This window comes from Phalaenopsis equestris, unplaced genomic scaffold (assembly GCF_001263595.1).
Source record: "Phalaenopsis equestris unplaced genomic scaffold, ASM126359v1 Scaffold000450, whole genome shotgun sequence".
Classification (NCBI taxonomy): Eukaryota; Viridiplantae; Streptophyta; class Magnoliopsida; order Asparagales; family Orchidaceae; genus Phalaenopsis; species Phalaenopsis equestris.
In genome coordinates this window covers 251,369-270,341 of record NW_018164891.1, presented here as the reverse complement: position 1 = coordinate 270,341, position 18,973 = coordinate 251,369, and the positions used below count along the sequence as shown (strand labels likewise).

At 36.1% G+C, this 18,973-nt stretch overlaps 1 protein-coding gene across 1 annotated transcript; it reads right to left on the bottom strand.

Moving 5' to 3' along the window:
- Positions 1–93: 93 nt before the first annotated feature.
- LOC110027795 (transcriptional elongation regulator MINIYO) lies at positions 94–15,702 on the bottom strand. Its single transcript, XM_020729361.1, has 10 exons — positions 15,257–15,702; positions 14,345–15,191; positions 13,857–13,984; positions 9,595–9,779; positions 6,818–6,923; positions 6,479–6,736; positions 4,982–5,167; positions 1,861–4,158; positions 1,441–1,650; positions 94–448 (listed from the first exon to the last, which is right to left on the bottom strand). Exons 1-10 carry the CDS (start codon positions 15,500–15,502, stop codon positions 293–295), a joined length of 4,620 nt encoding a protein of 1,539 aa, XP_020585020.1. The 5' UTR covers positions 15,503–15,702; the 3' UTR covers positions 94–292.
- Between the last annotated feature and the right edge of the window lie 3,271 nt (positions 15,703–18,973).

The window sequence follows — 18,973 nt, the reverse complement described above, 5'->3', positions numbered from 1 at the left end:
CACTGATATTTAAAAATTATATAATTTTCAATTAAAATGTAAAAATTATATTGATGAGAAGTACAGTTGTAAAAATTTATTTCTCATCAATAATTTTTTTTTTACAGAAGTCATACAAATAATATAAACATGTAGCCTGCTGCAAATAAAATTGTTACATGTTCAGTTCCATAATTTTACATGCTCTTTTACATAGTCCACCCTAAGGTCAACAAAAAACACTGCAGAGCAGCTTCTGGTGCCATCTTCATTATAAGTAAGATATGAACATCCCAAATATCTCATCCATCCACTACAAAACAGACTTTAGATGATCCACCACGGCAATAAGTGAAGAATTTCTCTCACAAATTTCCACGAGCAGATCGAATCGCCGAATGAGCTCGAAACCATGCAATGGATCTTCTGGAATTGGCAGTTTATATTTTACAAGATGGAGCAGCATGCCCTGCAAAGGTATATATACACGGAAATCACGGATTGATCGAGGTAAGAGCTGCAAACGAGTAAAGGGTGGGGTTCGAGCTTAATTCCATGAGTTTGAATCGGCTTACGAGCTATCTTATTTATTTTAAAAAGAGATGAATCATATTAAGGAAGATGTGCATACATACCACTTAAACCTGAATTTACATGTCTAACACATAAACTTCAAACTTTACGAAAAGATGTATTTCTTTTCAAAGCAAAAAATAGTAATATTTTCTTGATGTGATATCAAAGGTTTGGGTGATATAAATGTAAAAGGCAAAGTTTAGGCAGGTATAGGTATGTAAATATAAAGGAATTAGGTGGTATGTATCTAAATGCCCCTCGCCCCTAATATTAATTCAAGCTAGTTTTATAATAAGCTGACGAATAGAATGAACAATTACAAAATAAAAAATAAAAAATTACTTAATATAAAATGCAAAATATCATTTTTTTCACATTTTTAATCTTTTAAAGCTAAAAGTATTGAATTTTTATATAATTTGAGTATATTTTATATTAATTATTTTTTTTAATAGAGCTGTCTCACGAGCTAATGAGTCAAACAGGGGTTGGGTTGAGCCCATCTTGTTAGCTCATTAATTATTTTTTTAATAGAGCCGGTTCACAAGCAGCTTAGCTGCTCAGTTACACTTCTAGGACTTGTCACAAGAAGTAAAATCCTCTTCAATAAAAAATTCCAAATGGGGCATTTACATGAACACCACACAATTCTCATCTATTTACATATCTAAAACCTAGACTTTACTATTTACATAACTAACGCTCTAATCTTTTAACATAACATCAAAAATATCACTAGTCATTTTAAAAGTAAACTCCACCTTTATTTCATGCCTTTAGGTTCATGATACCAAATGTTCTAAATGTAAAAATCAAATTATAGAGGTTAGATATGTGAATCCAAAGAAATTGAGGGGCATGTATGTTAAAGCAAGGATGACTTACGAAATTACGATGCTTGTGCGAATGACTGCGGAGAAGAGACTTTGCCAGCTTATTGCGCAGCTTTAGCGTGTCGGGGGAGACGGATTCGAAGATGAGAGAATGAAGGTGATGCAGCGCTAAAGAGAAACCGAGCGAACGGCGGGTAAAAGCTTTTTCAAGGGAACCGGAAGTCCATGCCTTTGCATAGGCCTCCAGAATTTGCGCCTTGTCCTGTAAAACTTCGATATTTACATACATAACCCTTAAAATTTTAAGGTAAATAAAAAAAATGCCACTTTTACTGCGTTGTTTAAGGTAACATAAACCTTTTCATGCATAAGCTTTGATGTGATTATGACAATAAAATGTTATAAATGAAAATATCAAATTTTGGATGCTAGATATGTAAATACAAATAAAAAAGTAAAGTCATTGATTTACCTCTGGAGGTTCCAAGTATCCATCAGCTTCAGAGAAGCACATTTCCAACGGCGGCAAGAGCTCGAGCAAATATGAATTGGATAGAACATTCCATGTCGAAAGCCTGATCGGAAAATCAACACACCGATGCAGATAGATAGCTATTTGCCTGCCAAAAATTATGTCGCCGTATGATACGGCTCCAAACTGCCCAATGAGATCTTCAACAAAAGTCGAGTAGCTGTCATTGATTTGTGATTGAAACGACAAAATTTCACTACAAATGCCACCACGAGTTTCAGACAAATTCGAAGAAGAATCGCTAAACTTGTGTTCCGCTTTATGCCTCGATTTGTCAAGCTGTTTTCCATACAATTCTTGCAACGATTCAAATACATCTCGAGTCCTCTCGTCTTCGAGCACGGCCATATTCGCGTGCAAGGACATGGACAAGGCGTGCAACTTCCAAACCAAAGATACATTAAAAATCGGAGATTTCTGATCACTAACCACTGTTAGAGAAGAGGCTTCAAGGCATAGCAGAAAAAAGAGACCAATTTTCGCAGCTTCGAGTTCATTCGATGAATTTGAGTCGAAATTTTTTAGTTCACCAATGCCGCAGAGTGCGCTGAGAAACCAATGCTCGGGAACCGGCAGCCTCTGGCGAATCCATTCTATACAAAAAGAGCTAAAAACCGTATCTTTCGAAGAAAGTTTCAGAATCTCTTCATTCTCCTGATCCTCATGAATTGTTTCGAGAAGCGCAGTTTTTCTCGAAAGCTCGTGTTTTTTAGTGTGCTCTGCGGCATCGCCGGAGGATTTGGTCTTGAAGCTCAGCCACCTCTCTCTAAAATGAGAATTTAAAATCTTGCTGAAAAGTAAATAGTCCTTGTCCTCATATTGCCATTTAAATGATTTCAATCTCTTGTCTAGCTGGAGAAAACGATGGAGGAAGAGGCCAAGATACTTCAACACAGGAGGTTGGAACAGTACCTTGAATGCCGCCTCCACTATATCTCTACCTGCAGGCCCAGCAACCAAACAAATCGCAAGGACGCAATTTATTCTATGTAAAACATGGTTCGTTGGGTTGGGAGATTCTAAAACCAACGGATTCATGGATTCAATAGAAGCAAGATGGATTTCAAGCACAATTGGGAAGTTTTCTAGTAATTCCAAAACAAGCCGTGCATCTTCTTGTGCCCGCAAGACGGTTAATGACCAAAACCCCCCGCAGGGTGAACCCCATCCGACGCCAACCCCCGGGGCTGGTCCGCCTCGGCCAAATGCCTCGAGATATTGCACCATTGGCCATTCGGCAGAAACCAAGCTCCCAAATGCATCCAATACTCCCGTGAGATCATCTCGGCCCCATTTAATCATCCCTTCTGCTATTACCTTACCCTCCTCGATGTCGAAGCTACTTTCCGTGTGAAGCTGAATGTCACACGCATTTCTAGCTCTCTGAATACAGTCATCGATTAACGAAGTGAGTTTAATCAACCCATGTAGACAACATAATGAAGAAAACGACATATCAAAATCATCTTGATGCCTCAGATAACAAAGTCTTTCAATAAAAGAGCAACCTTTACCTTCTTTGAGACACAAAAATCCATTTTTAACAATCTCAATGCCAACTTTAGGAACAAATTCTGGCAACCATGGCAAGCTTGTAGAGTTATTCTCATCATCAGCTCTTCTTAAGCTCATTTTACCGAAAACGCAACAAAACATGTGCAGTACCGCCGAAATAACCCAAATGATGCTGCTTGACGATGAATTATAGATGTCATTTTCTTCGAAGCAACGAGTCATTGAAGAAACATATGGGATGTCGTTTAAAGATAGCCAACTAATAGCGAAGTTTACCATTGGAACAACATGACTCCAAGACCAAGTTTCTACAAAATCATCCCCATGGTCTGTGTCGCGCTTAATTAGTTGGTCCGTAGAATGAAGGCATGGAAGCAATTCAGCAAGAGCACCTAGAACAACATATGCTTCCCTCACGACATGAGCGAACTCATCAAGGACGCTAAATTCAAGTAGTTTGTTGAATGTAGGTCGACTAAGCCATCGACACAAGTTTGGGAAGAAATCAGCGAAGTATGATACACAATATCCATAACTAACACAAACTTTCCACAGGCGAAGCTGTTCAATCATAAGTGAAGAAGTGAGCTTGCAGTGTTCTTTTCCAGATTCCACCCATTGATCAATTGTATTAAGATTTCTGTACCAGTGCCACATTACTTGTTGAAAAACCCCACTTTTCACAAAATTTAAGCATAGGCGCTTATCCATTTGAGACAAAACCTGAGAAAAGCACATAGCAACACAATATTAGTGGTTTCACAGTAAAAAGTAAAGTGCCAAAATAGTCTCTTGACTGTTTACATGGGACCATTTTAGTCCCAGAGTCTATAAAAATGTCAAATTCGTCCATATACTCTTTAAATTGAGATTATCATCATCATTATTATTATTACTAACTTGGATTGAAATGAGAAAATGAGCTACAAATTTAAATTATTTAACTAAGTTTCAATTATTTAAAACTTCTGTCATCCATTCATAATGATGAATAATAGAGCTAAATCATTCCCAATAAGTTTTGACCCCTTATCAAATTGAACAAAATAAAAGAAAACTTCATTCAGGCATTAGACAAAAAAAGTCATGTACTAATTTCAAATCTAGCCGATAAAAAAACCAACAGCAAACATCATCTGATATACACTTCAACGGATAAATTACAAATTTACACTTGAGATATCTTACTAGAGAATAATTCTCAGCAATATGAGAGAATTATTCTCTATCAACGAATATATTACAAATATGGTGATAAGTGACAAATTATGAATTCAAACAGCTATCTCTGCAATAGGGGAGAATGTGTCACCATAATCATTCCAGGTGACATATAGAGCCTATCAATGTTATGTGATTATCATAATGCTTATTTTAAATCTAACAAATTAAAAGGGTTGCAGGGCTAAAAAAAGTTCGCATAATCACAATGATCGATAAAATTGAGCAGCTACTGAAACCAGCATTAACATTTAAACCCAACAGTATCAGAGAATCGGTAAGGTCTGAAAATGATTGATATACACATATGTCAATAAAAATTTACCTTTAATAGAGTAATTGCTTTTATCTGACACAAAAGTTCCATCATGCCTTGCATTGTCGAAATGTTAACAATATTTTGAATAAGCCTTGGGCATTGAAAGACGGCATTCGCACAATATGGGGAATGCCTAGCCAACCCAATGAGCACTGAAAGAAGGCATTCTACTAAAGCTGGAATCGGCTCCATCTGAATGAAAAATTTTGAGGCATCAAGTTAAACATGAAGTGCAAGGTTTTTTATAAAAGTACATGAACAAAAAGAATTATGAATCTAAGAAAAGTCGAAGAAAGCGGAAAAATCATTAGATAAATATTGGCTGTCTCAAGGTTAAAGAATATCATAATAGAAGCAAACATGCACACAAAAATGCAGAACTGCATAAGAAGCGTTTGTGTAAATAAGCACATCAAAAAATATTTGAAAAGATTTTAGCATTCGTATAGACTGAAAATCAATTACACCTAAAAAGTCAAAAGAGCATTCTACGAGTAATTTCTACGCGGCAACAAAATAGGTACATTGTTTGATTAAAGAACTTCAACCTAAATAAATCATGAGGGTGGATGGGTGGTTGGGCGAGGTTCTGTTCCCTTATAAATAAATTAAACTATAAAAACTGTATAAATATTATATAAACTATAAATACAATCTTCCACTCAACCCCAAAGCCAGAGCCCACTCCCTATTGTGGCCCGCTGAGGAAAGGCATAAGTACAAGAGTGGGTTCCAGATTCAAGATTCGGTGGAAAATGGGCCAGAGAGCATAGTTATAATTTTATAATATTTATAATTTAATTTATTGGGTCCAAAGGATCTCATTTTAGTAGATCTAAAACTAAGTACATGAAATGTTATTTTAGTAACAATGGTTGATCAAGTGATCAAAAGAAGTGAACATTTTAGATATCTCAAGTCTATTGTTCAAAGTGATGCAGATATTGATGGGGATGTTAATAGTAGAATTCAAGTTAGATTGTCAAAGTGGAGGAATGAAGGATCTATTGTGTGATAGAAAAGTACTGCTTAGACTTAAAAGGAAAATTTTATAAGGTGGTGGTGAGACCGGCAATGCTTTATGGAGCAGTATGTTGGGCTATAAAGAAGAAGTATAAAACTAAGTGAAGTGTTCCCGAGATGAGAATGCTTATGTGGATGAGTGGCTTTACACTTAGAGATAAAATGGATTAGCTTGTCAGTTTTGAGTTAATTTCAGGTTGACAAGTCAACCAAAACCCAACCTAAAAATTAAAAGGGTTAGAATTTATAACCTGGACCAGACTCAAATATTATTCTGGTCAAACCAAACATAAAATTTTCAAGTCGAGTTCGGGTTGAGTTGTTGTGTCAGGTAAATTTTTGAGACCAATAAGAAAAAAGATAAAATGCTAACATAAAATAAAGAATCAACATTATAACCATTAGCATTATAGCCTGATCTCATTCCCTGATAAATTTTGTTCTAAGACTCCAATTTACAAAGAGATAAGGGAAACTAACCTCCAAAAGGTAGCATATTCGAGGAAGAACGCCCATCCTAACAAGACCCGCAGCAATATCTTGACCAGCTACAACAATATCATCTTGAATAGTATGTTCCCCCACACCTTCATCATCATTATCAATGTTTGATTGAATTATATTTGATGGCTTCGTGCTATACTTCCAAAATCCACCATGGAGAAAGCTGCTATCAATTTCAGCTCTGCTCCGGAAGATGGGGGCGGTGCAAAGAACTCTTTGAATGGCAGGAACTTTCTAGAAAATATAACAAAATGATCTGAAATCTAAAAAAGAAAAAAGAAAGGTTGATTTGATAAATTGATCGATCCATCTTACCTCGGCAACATTAAAGAAGCCCTCGTTCATGTCACAGCTCAATATGGATTGAATTACCTTAGCACAAGCCAAAACAACAGAATGATGATTATCATCCAGGGCAATCCTGTGATTTGTATCAAACAAAAAATAAATCATCTGATAAATATTCAAAAACTGTCCAACGTGGATCTCACAAAACTACATGAAATTTGTGTGCTATTGGTTGTTTTTTTTTTTTTGTAAGGATTGATTTCATTCGCATGTTTCATCATCACTATTTTTGACGAAACACAGGTCTCAAATTTTCCACCAATAAAGATACAATATCTAAAGCAAAATTCATATCTTCAATTAATCCAAAGTAGTTAGCATCTGCATAATTTTTAACCCTCATTTAATTATTTCTTTAGTGGAATAATCATTTTCTAGGAGTTTCTTATCGTATTTTAAAATCCTTAGAATAGACTCCTAATGTTTGCATATACTAGCCACCCCAACAACAAAGTATATATTATGTATCATGACAGTCAAATAAACAAGCTTATCAACCAATGTCGCAGGTGATAACCATCTTAATTTTCCTTATACCCAAACATTTGAATGAAATACATAAGAGAGTTGGCAAGCTTGCGTTCATGAAAGACCTTTTTCTTTGGGTAGAAATGTAGCGTGTTTCCTTTTTAACAGAAAATTGCTTCTTTATTATATGCAAAATCAATAACAAAAAGCACGTTAGGCATTCAAGATCACTGGTAACAAACTACTGGTGAATATATTATTTTAGTTCAGTCAGGTAGGAAACACCGCTCCTCATGAGAAAAATGCCATCAACATACATAACAAGATGATGTGCCACGGAAAGAGCATCAAATAAGAATATAATGATTATTAATACTACTTCATAGTTTAATATCAGCGAGCGCCTTGAATTTTGTCGAACTAAGCAGGAAAATTTTATTTTGAATAGAAGATGGTTCTTTAAAACATATATATTTTGTTCTTCCCTTCAAGTAAGTGCCATGCAGGTTGCTGCATATAAATAGTTTTATAAGGTCCTCATAAAGAAAAGCATTGTTAAAAGCCAATCAAAGTATAATCTATCCTTTGATCAACAACATCAAAAAGTAAAACAAAACAAGAATAAGTCAAGCAACTAGGGCAAAGTCTCATAATACTAGCTGTCATGAACCAAAGTATATTCTTTTGTTATTAATCGAATTTTGTAGCATTCAATAGATTCATCAGGATGGAACATAACAGTGAAGATTCAACCATAATGTGTTTTACCCCTAAAGCAATGTAATCAAATCCTAAATATATTAATCAATATGGACACCTATTTCAATATTCAGTGCATGCTTTTGTTGTGGGCAATAGCACAAGAGAAAATCTCTCTAAGAATTAGGAAGCCACGAAAGCAACAACAATTCACTATCATGCACCAAGTTCTTGAAAAGTAAAATCGAGAACAGAAGTGTTCTACTTTATCAAGTTAAGGAGTAAGCTTCAAAGTAAATCGAGATATAAGCCTCAAACTAAAAATTAAAAACTCATAAAATTAAACATGATTCATGAGCAGGCCATACATCAAGTTTAGTTCTTCATCATAAACCCTAATATCACACTATAAGAAAAAGTATAAATTATGAAAAAGAGAAATAATACATATTTGGCTAGTCATTGGATGCCATGAGGCATAAAGGCTCGATCATTGTAGTCTACTGGAGTGTTGGAGTTGAAGATGAATGTATGGTGGGGATGATAAAGTCATGTTATAGAGCATAATTAATATCTTGCAAAGAAATACCTCATGCAGAAAGTACATGAATTAACCTTCAAGTTAAGGTCGCTGTGAAAAATAGAAGAGGGTGCAACCCTCAAAAGATATGTACTTCTCATGATTTGTTTCACTAAATACATCTTAAAATTTTCATATGTAATTTCTATTGCCCGAGGTTTTTCATCAAAAAAAGTGTCGTTGCCAGAGTCTCACAAAAATGAAATTAACAAAATAGGAAGGCAATTTAAAGTTCTTTTGAAAAACTTCAACATTGTCAGCATGAGATAAATTGTAGCAACAAAACTGACATTAGTGATCAATTGGGTAGACCAATAAAAGAACTCCTAATTTTTTTGTTTATCTTAGATTCTTTTTTTTTTTCTCTTGATGACTTGAATAAGATCACAAACAGATTCTGAACAAATAAATGGTGAAACCAAAAGGTTAGTGCAAATAAAGATACTAAATATATTTTTTTTAAAAAAAATTTGTGTGCAAAACAATGAGAAAAGAGATGCTCAACCACACTAAAAAAAAAAGTCTAAAGAGTTTTTCTAAAAAATAATAAAGAGCTATTGGACCGTATAAAAAAATATAATTAAAAAAAAATCATTTTGAGGAGTTTAACCCAAATGCCTTGAGATCTTATTCCTCAAGGTGAATGCCTCAGTCGAAAAAGAAACCCACATATCTTAATTATACCACAAAAACATAATCCCCGAGTCAATCAATAATGCCGCATAGTGAGGCATGGCTTGGGCAGATGCCTTGAACATATTTTAAAGCATGTTGTGTGCTTCCTGTTGCAGTTAATGTTGCAAAATTCTATAAAGTATTTAGTTGAACTTCTAATAACAAAGTGTGCAGAACATTGTACCCAAAACCTTTAACAACACTGAATACTAACTCCCAACTTCCTCCAAAGCATGGTATGCGAAGAATATAAAGAAGGATGTAATGAATAGTCTAAGCAAAAGAGTTAAAAGTGAGAAACAAGAAAGCTCTTAGTATTCACCGTAAGGACAATACAAGCTGAGGTTCAGGGCCAAGTGCGTAAGCCCAAATTGCCTGCCAATCAACATGATTGCTGGCAGTATCATTTTTAGCATCAAGCCAACCCTTGTCGTTCAGCAAGTTGAACTGAGCCTTATTCAGGATAGAATCAAGAAGTTTTAAAGCAAGAGCTCTTTGTGCAGGAACCTAAGACCAAAACACAAAAGGAGCTTAGAGGAATGAGCAACAAAAGAATTTGAGAAACAGAAAAGAGCAGGTAAGTATGACATAATAACAATATATGAACATAAGATTTTAACAAATCTATCGAAGATTCTATTAATTACCTGCAAGAATGGCATAAAAACTTCAAATCCTATCAAGCCTAACAAATCTGTAAAACAATTTAATTAGAAACTTGCAGTTAAAAAATATGTTTTTGATTTCTCAGTTGTCCACACAAATTCTCTAAGGTAAATCCTTCACAAGAGTAAATAATGAAAGAAAAAGGCCATAGAATTAGCCATTCCATGGACAACCTCTTTAAATTAGTTTTCTCCCTTCGAAGCACAATGCCGTAGGATTGATTAAAGGCTCGTTTAGGGAAACTTTCCTGCTGCTTTTTTGTTTCAGAAGAAGTCCTTTCTTCATTTGATGAGTTGTTTGGTTATTATGCTATTTAGAAACGCTTTTAAAAAGACTATTTTTTTCAATTCAGGTCTTAACGTCTATCAAACTTTAAAAAGCAGATTTTGTTAAAAAGAACAGGTTTTTAACAGAATTTTTGAAAGGACAACCCTAAAAAAACAAAGCACAAGGAACTAAAAACCTAAAACTAGGTCTATGTCTTGTTAAAATGTTCCTCATGAGTTGTAGATCATCGAATCATTCCTCTATGATTAAATCTTGAAACCCTTAATCAAGAAATTCCAAGAGGAATGAATTATTCAGGCTCAGGAAGAGCTTCTCAAGCATCAACATAATAAAAAAACTTGATTCTTAACCTCATTCACGTAAGATTGACTTCTGTCCAAGCCCAAGCGATCTGGATGGTAGAAATTGAATGGTAACTGACACGGAGCTAAAGCTTTATTTTAATTTATATGTCAAGTTTTATGTGCTTTAGTTTGTAATTTAAATGTATGCTTTAGTTAGGATAACATACTTATAATTAGGAGAGTCTAGCCTTTATAAATAAGTTGGTTGAGTACAGGGAAGGCAGTTTTTGGAGAGTTTTTTGGTTTTTCCTGAGCGTTGGTTTTGCTTTCCTTGTGGATGTATCCAGAGGTGGCTCTCAGGTGATGATTTTGTCATCGTATCTTGTTCTTTCTCAGATATCTTGAAGTGTATTGTTTTTAGTAGTTTTTCCTACTCTCTGTTGGTGGTTTTCTGTTGATTCCCACTGCATATTTCTTCTTCCTGTGCAATCTAGCATCTTCTTCTCGCTGTTGCTGCTTTATTTGGTATCAAAGAACAGTTTTTGTGCATCTCCTCCTCCTTCCCCCACTTCGGGCGCATTTGTTCTTTTCCTTCTCCCAGTTCTTGCGCATTTTGCTATTTTTTCTTCTCTGCTGTCCGGATTTCTGTCCTTGTTGTGGGTTCCCTCTGTTGTGGACGCAATTCCCTTTATGTCCAATCGTGGAAGGTTCTTTCTACTTTCAATCATGCCTCCACGCAAGAACATACCAAGAACCAATCAAGAAGTGTCCATGGAGGATCTTTTGCGTGAAATGCTGTGTATACAAGAGAAACTTGCAGCATTGGAACAAAAAAAGTATGGAGGAACGTTCAGCAACACACGATTGCGAGGCAGTGGAAAAAGGGATGAAAATCCTTTTCATCAAGCTTTTTTTAAGCAAAGATGAGCAGCCCCTTCGTGCATGGAGGACAGATAGACAATGCAAACCCATTTATCCTGAAACTAAGATTGATTTTCCTAATTTTGAAGAACGTCTAGACCCGAACGAGTTTATTAACTAGTTGCACACTGTCGAAAGAATTATTGAGTTTGAAGAGGTTCCCCAACATCAAATTGCGAAGCTTGTTGTCATCAAGTTGAGGAAGAAATATTAATTTTGGTGGGAAAACTTAAAATGGATGAGGCAAAAAAAAGGAATGATCCAAGATTATTACGTGGAGTAAGAAGAAAAAGGAATTGCAATATAATTTTTCCGCGATCATTATCAGCAAGAGGTATTCATCCATCTTCAACATTTACACAAACAGGAGATGACAATATAAGAATACGCGAACGAATTTGAACATCTCGAATTGAAATGCAATCTATTTGAACCTCAAGAACACTATTGCACGATTTTTTTGTGGTTTGAGGTCTTATATGGCCAATGTAGTTCAGCTTCAACTTTATTGGTCACTCTGGGATGTTAACCTTGTATTAAAGGTGGAGCGACAACAAAAATGGGGTCAGAAAGTTTCTTTGTGTGATGCAACAACGGAACAAACTAACTTCAATAAATTTGGCCAAGCCAGGGTGCTGCCAGCCAATTAGAAACCGGGAAGGCAACAGGCCTTGTGGAAAACCTGTTACGGAAGTGATAAACAATTAATCTAATAGATGTTGCATCAAATGGCATGGATTTAGTCATATAGCTGCCAATTGTCCAAATCATCGTGTTATTTCATTGATTAAAGAGGGAGAACTCGAGACAAGAGATTCGCTAGAAAAAAAATAATAATTTGATTGGGGAGCAAACAATACATGCATATGAAGAAGAATTACTTGTAGTGCAGCTCATCTTAGTGTCGATTAATCCTCCAACAAGGATTGATTGCAACACAATATTATTAGGACCCGGGCACCGTCCAAGCCAAGATGTGTAATCTTATATTGACGGCGGGAGTTGCGAAAAAGCGTCCTCTACCATGTTTGAAAACCCGGGCACCGTCCAAGTCAAGATGTGTAATCTTAGAGTTGCGAAAAAGCGTCCTCTACCATGTTTGAAAAGCTTAGGCTAGTTACCCAAGTTCACCAACATCCTTATCAACTTGGCTTAAAAGAGGAAATGAAATCAAAGTCACAAAGCAAAGTTTGGTGCAATTCTTTGTCAGGAAGAGATTTCAAGAGAAAGTGCTATGCGACGTTATCCCAATGGATGCTTGCCACCTCCTTCTAGGGGGTCCTTGGCATATGACCGCAAAACCATTCACGACGGTCATGTAAATATGCACTCCTTCTTGGGCAATGATACTCAAACAACCTTGGTTCCCATACAAGAGGAGGTGCGGCAAAAATTGAAGGGTTGCCCAGTTGAGCTAGAATTTGAGGTGGAAGAAGAAGTTGAAGACCCATTTCACCAAGAAAATTAGACGAATCAAGAAAATGAAATTTTTAAGGAGGTGAAAATTCATTTCATGAAGCCTCGATTTTCGATGGGCTTGAAGATTTGAAGTTGGAATCAATGTGAATGCTCGTGTACGACGAGCATGACAATGACTATTTTTCAGCCTCTACTCGCGTGTGGTATGCTCGGAAGGGTGACCAATTTTTGGAGGGCAAATTTTTGTGCGGTTGACAAAAAAACTGATGGTGAAGATTCTCATGTTGGAAGGATTTACAGAATGATCAAACTAGGCGATATGTTGATTATATTTATCTCAACCATCAGCATCAACCTGATATACATTATCATATGATTAGGCATCATTGTTTCAACAACAACCAAGCTTGAAAACTCAATCACTGCATTCTGACAGTGATATGAGACAAGCTAAATATCTTATAGCAAGAACTGTACATATTAGTCCTGGTTCTGAAGAAATTGATTTCATATGAATCGAGATGCTTCATAATTGGAGTTGAAAATCCCTTGATCCAGTTTTAACAGTGACAATGTTAGAGGATGTTCGGATCATCAAACTTGACCTATATGGGGATTAGAGCGACTCAATCACTTTCAATATTTTCAATTTGGCTGCTCATTACAAATCAGGTTCTAAGACTATTCAATATAACGGGACCTTGCCAATCCCGGGAGAATAATGCGGCTAGAGTTTTATTTCAATTCATTTCTTTGTTTATTTGTTTTAGTTTGATATTTGTGCATTTATGTTTTTAAAAAAATTTTAATGATCCCACCTGATTAAATAAGAATTCAAACAAAGTATCCAAAAATAACCATCCTCAAGATTGGTGATGATAAAATATGCATTAAAATAATCAATATCCTCATGGTAAATTTTTTTAATTCTCAATTCTGACAAATAAAAAATGAATTGCAAAATTATAACAAAAATAAATAAAACAAAATAAAAATAAAAACAAACCATGCTTCGAATCAGCGCTATCACTTCCTTGATTGAGTATCCTAAAGCTGCGGGATCCCCCTCTGTTCGTAGAAAATCACGTTCTGCCACATTTTCAACATCAGGTTGAGCACCTTCCTGCTTACAACCTGCATGTAACAATGGCAAAGCCTCCATCTAAACAGATGAAGTACAACATAAATCTAATGTTCTAGAAATAGTAACATACTGTAAAAACTAATCTTAAGGCTCTTGGTAGTTTCCATAACAGTAAATCTAAGAGAAATTTACATAGAAAACACACATATCTTATGTAAATGCTCCCTGCCATTCTATAAAGCGAAGGTTTGCTATCATATAGAAGAATGTTTTCAAGCAATTCCTAAAATATAACTCTAGTAACGAGAAAAATCAATATGTTCACCTATAAACCTCTCCTAAATAATTCACAAATCAATATGATAAAAAGAGATGACTCTTCTTTGTATATTACAAAGTTGAAAACTTACCACTAGGTACCAGATACGAGTCCACATCCAGAACATCCCCTTCCAAGCTAAACCTCAAATCCCTCACTTTCTCCACTCTTTCACTCCAAATCTTCCAAGAATTGCTATTAACTTGTTCTGAAGACACCCAATCCGCATGCTCTGCAGCCATTCCAGTACTCTTGACACCTTGGGAAGGGCTTCCACCTGCAACATTATCCTTACCAGAAATCTCATCACTTTCAATCATTTCATGTACGCCCTTTTCATGACCTGAAGCAACAACCTTTCTGTTACCCAACTTTTCTTGCCCCCTCTTCCTCAGCATCGCAACCATTGCTGGATTCATCTTTCCAATTATCTCCGCCTGTGCATCTGCAATCTCCTCCTGCGACATCTGCTTTAAACGAGCAAGATTCTCAGCGTGGATGTCTTCCATGGTTGATCCAAATCCTTCCTTGTTAGACATCAACATCTCTGTATCCCCTCCATTGTTGTCGAGCTTCCCTGTTGCAACTGCAGGCAGCCCCGCACTGTTACTTTGTGATAACTGCGTTCCATATTCATCGTCAACCATATGACTGCTAGCTTTAGCTCTTTTAACAGCAACCAACGGCTCCGACGATCCCTGAACTACCTCCTCAAATGCCTCACGGCAAGGTAAATTTTTTGTCGCCAAAATTTTATTGTTTTCCTCACTATGTTTAGAGAAACCGTAATCGCTCTGGGGGACGAAATTCCTCCATCGGCTAAAATCCAAACCTTTCTTCTCCTTCCTCTTGATGGGGCTTGCGAAGGCTGAGTAGTCCGTCTCGTCCATGTCATCCTCTTCCTCGAATTCTGGCTCGACGTGCAGAGGATTCCAGTGCTGGAGCATTTAGGTTGTTAGAGAAAACAATGAAATAAGAAAAGGTTTAACTGATGAGAGCTTACCGGGCCGTGGGATCGATGTCGGGCGACTGGAAAAGGAAGGACCGTAGGTTGGGGGTAAGAGATGATAGAGGGATTTGGGGGATTGGATGATGAAGAGGAGGAGGAGGAGAAGCCCTTCTCAATGATGCTGCCTACGAGACCGTTGGTGGCGTGGATTTCTTCACTTTGCGGCTTCGTGGAAGAGAAATATACCGCCTTAGGTTTCCGGGAAACGGGGGGATTCTTCACGGATCTCTCTGGTTCCATGTTAATCCCCGATTATGTATCAAACTGATACTTTAGAGGAATATCGAGGCTTCAAGAGGTATTAGGGTTGAGCGGCGATTTCTGCAGTTGTTGCAGAGAACGCTAACCAACCGTCATTTGCCGAAAGTCGCCGGAGGCGATGGTAGAAGGGGTTCAGGGTTTTACAGCCAATAGTCATGAATTTAACTCAAATTCACTCATACATGAAAAACTAAAATCCCTCATTTTGAGGTCAACTTGTGCAGGTAGGATTTATTAAAAAACAATCGAAATCACTAAAAAATAATATGATATTTATAAATATTATGGTGGTTATTATATTTATAAAAAAAAATTCAGATAACACACATAAAGCTGTCATCGCACCTAATTATGATTGGTGGGAAAAAATAAATTTCAGCAACCATTTTTTGTAAAGGCTGTCAAAATACGATTTACCCAAACAGACAAAAATGTGATGCGGTACCACAACGCCAACGCTCCAAACGGTGTGGTACATCTCCTTATCCTCTGTTCCGTCCCTTATTCTATTTCTCTCTGGTATCCACTTTGACATAAATCGGGACTTAATATCCGAGACTCTAAGTCAAATTACAAGAATTTATTCCACCGTGCTCTCATAGTCCATCCCCAACATTAGAATCAGTGAATTGGATAAATCATGTTTTACGTTAATATCCAACTCCTATCAAAACACCTCCTTCAATTATGGCTTCCTTTGATAACATAGTCCGTAACGTCGAGTAAACGCAACGTATAAATTTATATTTTAGTTGATAAAATAACATATTCTAATATCTCCCTAAATCGGTTCAACGAAACGGAAATTTTTCATACTTTTTTAGAGCGGAAACAACGATGCATGTTCCACCACGTAATTTTTTAGGAAGTGTCACCGAACGAACTAAGCTCCTTCAAACAAATCATATATCAAAATATATACATAATAATAAATTAATATTAATTGTTTCTTTAATGTAATTTAAAAAAAAATGGGTATTCTATACATAAATGTGTATATTTAACTATTAAATATATAAATTGATAGTAACTCAGTATTTTGCATATAAATTTCCCTATCTTGAAAGGTAGTGGTCTCTTAAGTTAAATAGTGTTAGAAGGAAAAATCACATGAGCACAATTATGGTAAGGTTAAGGCCTGACTAAAGTGATGTGGAATGTTGAATAATGATTCATTGTAGGGGGCATTAATATCAATCAATAGCAAGGCAATAACAAATAGATGAATGTGTAGGCCGGTCGGCAATGAATAATGCATGTTGATGTTGATCAGCAATATATGATGATGAATATTCGTGTTGGTCGTTGTTATGGTATTTAGGTCGTGGCATCGTCGACATGCACAATGACTGTCTCAGCTTATTATAAGAACTAATAACAGATATTGACGTTAGTCAATGAAATATGACATTGAATGAAAGAGACCGACATTAGTGTTGGTCAACAATTGAAGTTGGGGCAACTTAATGGTGAACGATTAACGATGATAGATGATAAACATCAATGTCGATTAATGGAGCTTTCAACTTTTATACGAGTCTAATGTTTTTCTATTTTGAAATTATCTTTGATAGTATATAACTAATTCTGATTTATAGATTTTATGGAAAGAATTATGGTCATTAATTTCATAATCTTGAATAATCCAACAAATTGTTAAGAGAGGTCCCTCAAGGCCATTTCATATTTTTTAAGATCAATTACTTAGAGAAAGAAGAGGAAGAGAGATTGGAAGAAGAAATCAAAAGAAAGATAAGTTATGCTTTTATGTTTCCTTTGTATTTTCCCATGCATTGCGGTATACAAGTGTGGTTGTATATACAGGCACTAATAATGCCAAAGGTGTAAATAAGCTGAAGGCTATAACAGTCACTTTACAATTATATATAGAGTTAATAAGTACATTTAACTTAGCTTCTAACCTCATCAATTTGTTTTCCTGTCTTCAATAATTAATAAGAAATAGTTGTTGGGTCTGACGAGTTGATAACAAATCCTCTCTCTCCATTGGGCTCATATCTTTTTAAACAAATATAGTGTATACCATATTTTTCAAAGAGATCGCTATGCTCTATTTGCTCTATTATAGGAAAAATTGTTATGTGTGACTGAGTGTAAGTCCGCACAACGGTTATTTAACTTAGCTTCTAACCTCATCAATTTGTTTTCTTTTCTTCAATAATTAATAAGAAATAGTTGTTGGATTTGACGAGTTGATAACAAATCCTTTCTCTCCATTGGGCTCACATATTTTTTAACAAATATAGTGTATATCATTTATTTTTTCGAAGAGATCGCTATGCTCTATCTGCTCTATTATAGGAAAAATTATTACATGTGACTGACTGCAAGTCCACACAATGGTCCTGATGCGACCACGCAACTGCGGATCACATGACGACCCTTTCGGACCATCTTCTGAATGTGATATCACCAACGACAACAAATGTTATAAATTAGTGATGATTTTACAAGCTTATTAGTAAGTTCACCTCAACTCAAACTCATAGCTAGTTTCATAGATCAATTTATTTTAAGCAAAAAAACCGATGTATATTGATGCGTGATAAAAAAAATTGCTACGATGAAGTAACAAAGTATCGTCTTAGTGTTGTATGAAGAATCAACTCACACTCAAAAGAAAGAAAAAACTAGTTGAGACATCAAAAGTTTTTTACATGGAAAAACCAGCAAAAGGAACTACCTTGGGGCATAGCTCAGTTATAAAAATCAACTATAAGTTAATGATTACAGAGATTCATTGTCCCATAGAGGGGAAAGAATTACAAATTCTTTTGAATTACAATGATTGTGCACGGATAAACTTGTTGCAATGAACAGGAGAGGATCAATGATGATTGTCGGTGACCTGCAGGTGATGGTCGACGGTGGACGATGGTGGTCGATGGCGATCGACAATGATAAGTTGTAGTTGAACTCGTCCTATCAATCTTGTATGTGATCTAGAGTCAGCAATTGACGGAGATCTGTACCAATGTCATATTGTGCGAGACAACATGATGACTACCTCTGTTTGCACGGCATAAAATAAATGGTCTCTCGCGAGGAGGACTCTCAAATGTTGAGAGAACAAATATCAAAGAAAATTCATCGTTCGCTCGGCCGGTCCGCTTCTAATCTCCATCTATATAAAGCCATCAAAACAAACAATTAGATTAGTACAACCTCGACTTGTGGGGTTTTGGAACTAGGGCTTAGAGGGGAAATCACTCGGATTTGCAATGGAGAAAGTCCACGAAAGGCTTCATATCCTAGCGGCCTCCTCTAGGCACATCCTTTAACAACCAGACCTAGGGGGTTCTAGGAAAGCAAAAATGTGAGATTTTAAGGTGTTATATTGTCGCAAAGGTTGTAGTCGTGTTCTCAACACTCTGACCTCACTCCATTGAAGTACACTCACGCTTTGTTCGGGGAAAGAAGAAACACTCC

Bases quoted from the DNA above. Each gene is read 5' to 3' on its own strand.
- LOC110027795 (XM_020729361.1), bottom strand. From the start codon at position 15,502: ATGGAACCAGAGAGATCCGTGAAGAATCCCCCCGTTTCCCGGAAACCT. The intron at 15,192-15,256 runs GTAAGCTCTCAT...TAAATGCTCCAG, and splicing joins GACATCGATCCCACGGCCCG to CACTGGAATCCTCTGCACGT. The intron at 9,780-13,856 runs GTTTGTTTTTAT...TTTTGGTCTTAG, and splicing joins TAGCGCTGATTCGAAGCATG to GTTCCTGCACAAAGAGCTCT.